The sequence below is a fragment of the Triticum dicoccoides genome, chromosome 3A, assembly GCF_002162155.2.
Source record: "Triticum dicoccoides isolate Atlit2015 ecotype Zavitan chromosome 3A, WEW_v2.0, whole genome shotgun sequence".
Taxonomy (NCBI): Eukaryota; Viridiplantae; Streptophyta; class Magnoliopsida; order Poales; family Poaceae; genus Triticum; species Triticum dicoccoides.
In genome coordinates this window covers 580,699,974-580,707,868 of record NC_041384.1, presented here as the reverse complement: position 1 = coordinate 580,707,868, position 7,895 = coordinate 580,699,974, and the positions used below count along the sequence as shown (strand labels likewise).

Genomic DNA, 7,895 nt, shown 5'->3' with positions numbered 1-7,895 from the left:
GGTAAAACCCAACCATAGCATTAAAGCATCAAGTCCTGTTTATCCCATACGCAATAACCCCCCTTACTCGGGTTTGTGTTTCAGTCACTCACGCAACCCACTATAAGCGAATCATAAACATATTGCAACACCCTACAGTGGGAATCCCTCACGCTTGCGCAACATGGAGAGCACCATAGAATAGCACCAATAATAAAACATGCAACTCAAACCAATTATGATCATCAAATGACCCATAGGACAAAACGGATCTACTCAAACATCATAGGATAGCCATACATCATTGGGAAATAATATATAGCGTTGAGCACCATGTTTAAGTAGAGATTACAGCGGGTAAGAGAGAGGTTACACCGCTGCATAGAGGGGGGGGGGGAGAGTTGGTGATGATGACGGTGAAGTTGTTGGTGAAGATTGCGGTGATGATGATGGCCCCCGGTGACACTCCGGCGCCACCGAAAGCGAGGGGGAAAGAGCCCCCCTCCTTCTTCTTCTTCCTTGACCTCCTCCCTAGATGGGAGAAGGGTTTCCCCTCTGGTTCATGGCCTCCATGGCGTGGGAGGGGCGAGAGCCCCTCCGAGATTGGATCTGTCTCTCTGTCTCTCTCTGTTTCTGCGTTCTCAGATTCTTCCCTTTTACCGTTTCTTATATTCCCGGAGATTCGTAACTTTGATTGGGCTAAAAATTTAACACGATCTTTATCCGGATATTAGCTTTCTTGCGGCGAAAGAAGGGTACCAACCGCCTTACGGGGTGGCCACGAGGGTCAGGGGCTCGCCTGCCCCCTGGGGCGCGTCCCCCCTGCCTCATGGCCCCCTCGGGCATCGTCTTGCGTGGATTTTTCTTCCCAAAAATCATATATATTCCAAAAAAAATATCCGTCAGTTTTTATCCCGTTTGGACTCCGTTTGGTATGAATATTCTGCGAAACAAAAAACATGCAACAAACAGGAACTGACACTGGGCACTGGATCAATATGTTAGTCCCAAAAATAGTATAAAAAGTTGCCAAAAGTATATGAAAGTTATAGAATATTGGCATGGAACAATCAAAAATTATAGATACGACGAAGACGTATCACCCAACGTTGGCCTGAACACATTTTTGACGGCGCAAAAAAAATGAACGCATGCATATTAAAAAAGAGAAACAACATTAATCAAACATTAAAGCCGGCCACGAAGGCCGGCGAGAGTCCACGCGTCCACATTTGCATTTAAAAAAATAAAAACAGCCTAAACTACGAGGCGGCGCGCTGCCCTAGGCGTCCTCATCGTTGTCCTCGGGGTCCGTGAGGTCGTTGAGTGTCGGCGCCGGCCCGGCCCAGGCGAACGCCGTGTTCCAGAGCGCCGTCATGTCGGGCAGTGCCGGCGCGGGGGGTTGTGAAGCCGCCTGTGCAGCCGCGGCCTGGCGCGCCTCCTCCTCGGCCTCACGCTGCTCCTCCTCGAGGTCGCGCTCGAGCATCTCGAGGTACTCACCGTCGCGACGCTCCTCGGCCACCCTGATCTTGTGCTAGTGCTCGAGGTACGCCCGCTCCTGCGCCGGCATCGCTCCCATCCAGACCGGCGGCGCGCGTACACACTCGCGCACTACTCCCGTCCAAGAGTAGCGCTCGATGGGGGACGGCTCGGGCTCTGGCTCCGGCTTGATGGGGGACGGCGGGGCCATCGGCGGCACCACGCTGTCGCCCGCCGCGGAGAGGGCAAGGGCCTGCGCCCGCCGCGGTGCCACGTTCACGCGCTGCCTCTGCCGGCGAGGCGTCGACGCCGGCGGAGGCGGGAGGAAAGGGGTGGCGGGGGACTTGCCCTTGGCCTTGCTACCGCTGGCGCCGGAGAAGAGGCCCATCTCGCTGTGGTTGTGGTGGCTAGGGTTTGCCGGCGACGAGGGAGCAAAGGATGACAGATGTGGACGCGCGAGTTTGGATGAGGACGACCCCGCCGCACGGTCAGCTTAAAAAAGGGCGAGCGCCGTCGCTGACGCGTGGGCCCATCGTCATAAATTAAGCTGACCGTGTGGGCAGCGGGTAGTTGGACGGTCGCCATGTGGGGACGCGGCGGACACATTTGGGGCGCAAATTTGGGACGCAAATGCGTCGGCGTGGACGCGACGCGGACGTGATTTGGGTTTGGGTCGGCGCGTTGGGCCGCCACTTTTGTCCGCGCCGACCCAAACGGACGCAGGCGGACGAAATGGGTCGGCCCTTTGAAGTTGCTCTTAGGTTTGGCTGTGAGATCTGTTTGGCATTAGGCCCAGACTATCAGCATCCCTTCATCAACTGGATATGAGTAGCAACAGATGTTGACTAGATGATGACTTTTATCTTACTGTTATATGACTTTATAAAATCTTGTGTTAATAATTAATAAAGTGGCTGCATGCATCGTTCAGATGCAAAGGCCAGGGTCCTTCTCCATTTCTAACAAAAGAAACAATGCCGAGACCCGATGGCCGTGCGCTTCGCCATATCTAACGGTGGATCTGTCGACCTGTCCGTGTTTTTTTTTTTTTTTGATGAGGAATCTGTCGACCTGTCCGTGATGGTTATTAAAGTCTCAAGCTCCGCCGCGCCTTGTTTCTACACTTTCTTCCTTTTCCGCAAGACAGAGAGCACTTTTATTCGTTTACCTTGAGAACGGTTACAGTCGTAGGCCGATCGCCATCACACACCGGGATACACATGAACACACATTGATACATACATACAACAGCTCAGATGCGTCGGTCGGGGACCAGCGCTCCGAGCGCACCACACGCACACTATGCACGTCCGATGGTTTCAGCTAGAGGATTGTGCATTTGCTGCCACTCTTTGCACCGGATGCCCCTGCCACGCTCTTCTTGGCCGACGGCGCTCTCCTCTCCTCTATCCTCTTCTCCCTTCTCCTGCACAAACAGGGTTTACACATGCATAAGCCTTCGCGGAAATCCAATTTCGCTCCCGTGCGAAAAATGATTTTTGAAATGTTAGAAAAATCTCAACAGTTTTTTTATGCATTCATAGTCACATCAAAATGCTACCTGTAAAGTTTCAGGCAAAAAGGTTAAAGATTTTAGCCTGTGCAAAATAAAAGAAATTGAATACCAAATGTTACGCAAAAATGTCATCTTAAATTTATTTTTTTCATCGACGAAACACTACTCCGTTCCGCATGAAAATTGAAGCATGCTTGTGACATTAACACGAACATCCAGAAAATCAGAATTTTTTGAAAACATTTTACCACTTTTTTTGAGGTACTATTTCATGCGGGAGTGAATGCTCCCGGGAGTCGAAACGCGCCTCCCCCCTTCGTCCCTTTCCTTTTTTTGTTTTCAAAGAATCTGCACAAGAGCTCGTGTACATTCATTGAGGGGGGCTGAAAAAGCCTGGAAGTAAAACGCAAACCGATGAAAACGAATAAGATCTGTACGAATAAATCCCTCTCTTGAGCTTTTCCGCCTCCAGGACCTTTCACTTTATACGAACACAACATAAACAGCGAATAAAAGCTGCGTTCAGCATCTTCAAGCCGCCGGCCAAAAAGGGTTTGGATGGCATATATTCTCGAGCAATGGCCACCTCCCGACCGGTTATTCCACCAGGAAACCATGTCCACTGGCCATGTCGGCGTATGATATATCTCTACACGACTGCATCCATCAACCACGACAATGGCGTCACGTTCATCCATCTTTTCATCTTCTAGCTAGCATAGGGACCGTCTCGAGAAGCCGCCACCGCCGCGTTTGGCACGTCTACCTGACGTCAAATCGAGCTGCCTGGCGGAGACAACCGACCAGGCATCACATTCGTGCGTGACAACGGCCTACGCTGCAATTCTGCGGCACGCACGACTCCAGGAAGAGTCTCCACGACGTAGCACGGAGAGAGGCTCCACAGGTGATTGTTAGGGTACGAACGAGCCTAGGCCGCACCTACATAACGCAGGACGAAAATCCCAAATCCGACTTCACGTGCGTGATATAATATCCAACGAAAACGAGAGTCAGATAGCGAGATGGAACGCACGTGTGGCGCAAAATTAGTGTATATAACTTTCAACAAACCGAACGACAAGCATGAACCAAGAAGCAACCCAACCAAGAAAAAACACCAAATCCAGCAAAGTAGTACAGGAGAAGTCCGTGGCCAAGAGAACAAAAAAAAAGTATCTGGCCCTTCTCCCCTCAGTGACTACACCTAGCCAACAAGTGTCAGTACCAGCAGCGTGCACGTAATAATAGGGTAAAAATTGTTGTGAAGCCAGGTGGTTCGTTATTCGGCGAAAATAGAAAAGGGTTATTTCAGAGGGGGGTTGTTCCTCACTTGGCCATCATGACCTTGACGAACTCGTCGTAGTTGATCTGGCCATCGCCGTCCACATCGGCCTCGCGGACCATCTCCTCCACCTCCTCCTCAGACAGCTTCTCCCCGAGGTTGGTCATCACCTGGCGGAGCTCCGCCGCGGAGATGAAACCGTTCTGGTCCTTGTCAAACACGCGGAACGCCTCCTTGAGCTCCTCCTCGGAGTCCGTGTCCTTCATCTTGCGGGCCATCAGGTTCAGGAACTCTGGGAAGTCGATGGTGCCGTTGCCGTCCGCATCCACCTCGTTGATCATGTCCTGCAGCTCCGCCTCGGTAGGGTTCTGGCCGAGGGAGCGCATCACGGTTCCAAGCTCCTTGGTGGTGATGCTGCCTGAGAAATTACACCACCTCATGGTAAGACAGATATAAGAGAAAAATATGTGCAATGTGCTGTCAAGTATAGTAAAACTTAAAAATGTAGCGACCACAAATGTATAGCAGAAGGTGTGAAGATTTGGACTAGACAAGTTGAAGAATCCATCTCATCAGGATAACCATTTTTATTCAGGGAACATAAAACCAACTAACACCAGAAAGTGCACTTTCGATGGTCACAGAACACCCAAGCTGGGTTAAGTGATCAAACATACTCTGGTTATAAAAAAAATCTCCGATTAGACAGAACAGTCAGTTATAAAGCACAGTAACTCATGCAGAAATAAAGAGAACATAAACATTACCTTACATAATAAATAGCATAAAATTATCAATACTCCCTCTGTTCCTAAATATAAGTCTTTTGAGAGATTCCACTGTGGACTACATACGGAGCAAAATGAGTGAATTTACACTCTAAAATATGTCTATGTACATCCGTATGTAGTTTGTAGTGGAATCTCTAAAAAGACTTATATTTAGGAACGAAGGCAGTACTTTGGTTCAATAATATTAATAAAGCATTCAACGGATTTTGGGTCTACACCTTCCAAACACAAATGGAATATATGGCAGGTGGCAGCAGATAAATTAGGATGCAGGTGTTGATTGTGTTGTCTCTATGCCCTTGCATCTTTCACAGTACAGTATGTCAATCAACAGAATGACAGGACTTATTTATGGTGATGATCAAATTCTATTAAAACCCATGTTAAGTCATCAGTATGAAAACTCGTTCAGTTTATTTTCAAGTCAAATAGCAAAAAAGAAGCTATCTAACAGTTAAAACAGGGCATCGCCCAACATATAATTGAATTCAAGTACACATATATAATGCCCTTGCACTATTAAAAATCCTACATCCTCCACTATAGGCAGCAGAAACACCAGTTCAACATACCCACATATCTAATTATTCACATTTTACATCCAAACTACCTAAAAAATTCTGGTCAAACAATTGACAGTTTGAAACAATATATCCAGGATTGGGGCATTGATTAAACGACACGTTAAGCGCTTCAATTGAATTATTGAATGGTCCAACATTCTTCAAGTGTTCTATTATATTCTAAGCCAATGTGGACCGCTAACTCTGAGCAGACCTAGATTCTCCTCCATGACCACTTTTTTTTTTACAATACTCCTCCATGGCCACTTTATTCTCAAGTCTTTTCCATATGTTTACTATGACACGATAAGATTCCATAGAAAATAACTAACATAACAGCCCACATCACACCCAAGTTGTCAATGCTAAAATGAATGGCCAGGGCTTAGAGCAGATATTCCTTGGTTTCAGACGTACGAGAAGCAGAGACATGTAAGGAATCTGATGCGAATGAAATGGAAGCATGGTAAGCAAGCCAAGTGACAATACCGTCTTCAACCACTAGGCCACTGCCTTGGAATACTGTTCTTTCAGGATTAGTATGGTTCAGTGAAGATAATAAATGATGAAATTACCAGGTCTGGTGCTCTGATTGAACAACCAGGAGGATGTGGTGATGCCCTTCCCCCAAATAACATTGACCCCAAAGCTTATTTATTGTCAAATTCTGCACTTCGGTTCCCAACTACGTGCTCACATATTATGATATGATGACAGACATCCAAACAGCAAATTGGTGCGCATATTTACCCCCATCCTTGTTCCTGAGATCATTTCACAGGCCACCCAAACGCTAAGCCGGGTCAAATCACTACAAGCCTACAAGCACACAACGCACACCACAATGCGTAACCCCCCTCCCTGCAGACAAATTGCACGCCTCTAACGAGGATAGGCCCAAACCACGGAACAGATTAATTCGCCACCACGCAGGCGTTTCGATTACCATCACGCCAAAACGACCAAATCGCCGCGCAAAAACAAAATCGCCACCGCCCCGGCACGCCATCAGATCTAGGCGCGCATCGCATGACGCAGATCAACCCACGCCTGGCGGGGCAGGATCCGCGATTCCGGGCCGGATCGATCGGGACGGCGTTCGCGCGGGATCACCTAATGCGGATGAGGGAAGGGAAGGGGAGGGGAGGGGAGGGGAGGGCGAAAGGGGCGGAAATCGGTACCATCGCCGTCCTTGTCGAAGAGGCTGAAGGCCTCCTTGAACTCGCCAATCTGCTCCTCGCTCAGCTGGTCCGCCATGGCAAACCGAAACCTCGAAGGGGCGACGAGGACCTGCAAATGTTACGCGAGCTGCGCGTTGATGGGGCGATGATGACGTGGGGGGGTCTCAGTGCGCGACTGGGTGCATCTGTGTCGCGGGGGGCAGGCTTTATAGAGGAAGAGGATCGCGTGGGGATCTAGGGATTTCCTGGTTCCAGTTTCTGGGCATCCGGTTCCCCTTCCCCTTCTCTCTTTTTCTCAGTGTTTTTTTTTTCTTTTGTTATTTTAAATTTTAGCGTTTTATTATTTTCTGAGAATATTTTCTTTATGGGCTCGTGTGGATGGTGTGAATGTGAAGCGGGCCTATCACATGTGAGGATTCCGGTGTGCGAGATATCTTCCTCTGTATTTGATCTTTTTCTCTCCATTTCATTGGCTTGCTTGTCTGTTCATCCACTAGACTACAAGCGTACTGGACCACCATCGTATTTGTATTTCTCTGCAGGCATAGAATTTGTGTTGCATTCTTCACACAATTGATTTTCTAGCAGTTCGCGTCGGGCACATAAAACCAACTTCAAAAAGAAAAGGATCGAGGAGCACCACACGTATAAATTCCAATGATCATCCTGTTACAAAATTTCTGTAAACTCTAAGTGAAAAATAGTACTGGAGCTACCTGAGGACCATATGTTATTTTATTTTTGGATGAGGGATTTGATGCATGCATTCTCCCGGCGACACTTGTCGAGCTCGGCGATGTTGGTATCTTTTTGGATGAAGTTGTATATCCTATAACCTGAAAATAAAACTGCATATCCTACCTAAAATATCTCGTCTCATCTCGCTGCAAGTATTGTCGATGAATATCGCCACATGCCGTTTGCAAATCTGTGGCACGTAAGAACCGTGTGGGGGAAAACGAATCCGACTCGATTGATGATGTTGATGGCTAACAATCGAATGGAGAAAAGCAGAGAGGTGTAAGCCAAAGCCAGGCACAGGTCACAGAACAAGCTCGAGAGCACATCAACGTGTCCTGGATACGTGGCCCTGTTTCACTT

At 48.3% G+C, this 7,895-nt stretch overlaps 1 protein-coding gene across 1 annotated transcript; it reads right to left on the bottom strand.

The window, feature by feature from the left end:
• Positions 1-2,590: 2,590 nt before the first annotated feature.
• Positions 2,591-6,992, bottom strand: LOC119269338 (calmodulin-3-like). Its single transcript, XM_037551139.1, has 3 exons — positions 6,795-6,992; positions 4,308-4,677; positions 2,591-2,884 (listed from the first exon to the last, which is right to left on the bottom strand). Exons 1-3 carry the CDS (start codon positions 6,868-6,870, stop codon positions 2,782-2,784), a joined length of 549 nt encoding a protein of 182 aa, XP_037407036.1. The 5' UTR covers positions 6,871-6,992; the 3' UTR covers positions 2,591-2,781.
• Positions 6,993-7,895: the final 903 nt, after the last annotated feature.

Excerpts from the sequence above, each read along its gene's own strand:
- LOC119269338 (XM_037551139.1), bottom strand. The coding sequence starts at position 6,870 with ATGGCGGACCAGCTGAGCGAGGAGCAGATTGGCGAGTTCAAGGAGGCC. Across the intron at positions 4,678-6,794 it reads CTTCGACAAGGACGGCGATG|GCAGCATCACCACCAAGGAG; the intron begins GTACCGATTTCC and ends GTAATTTCTCAG. Across the intron at positions 2,885-4,307 it reads GTCAAGGTCATGATGGCCAA|GAGAAGGGAGAAGAGGATAG; the intron begins GTGAGGAACAAC and ends CTGTTTGTGCAG.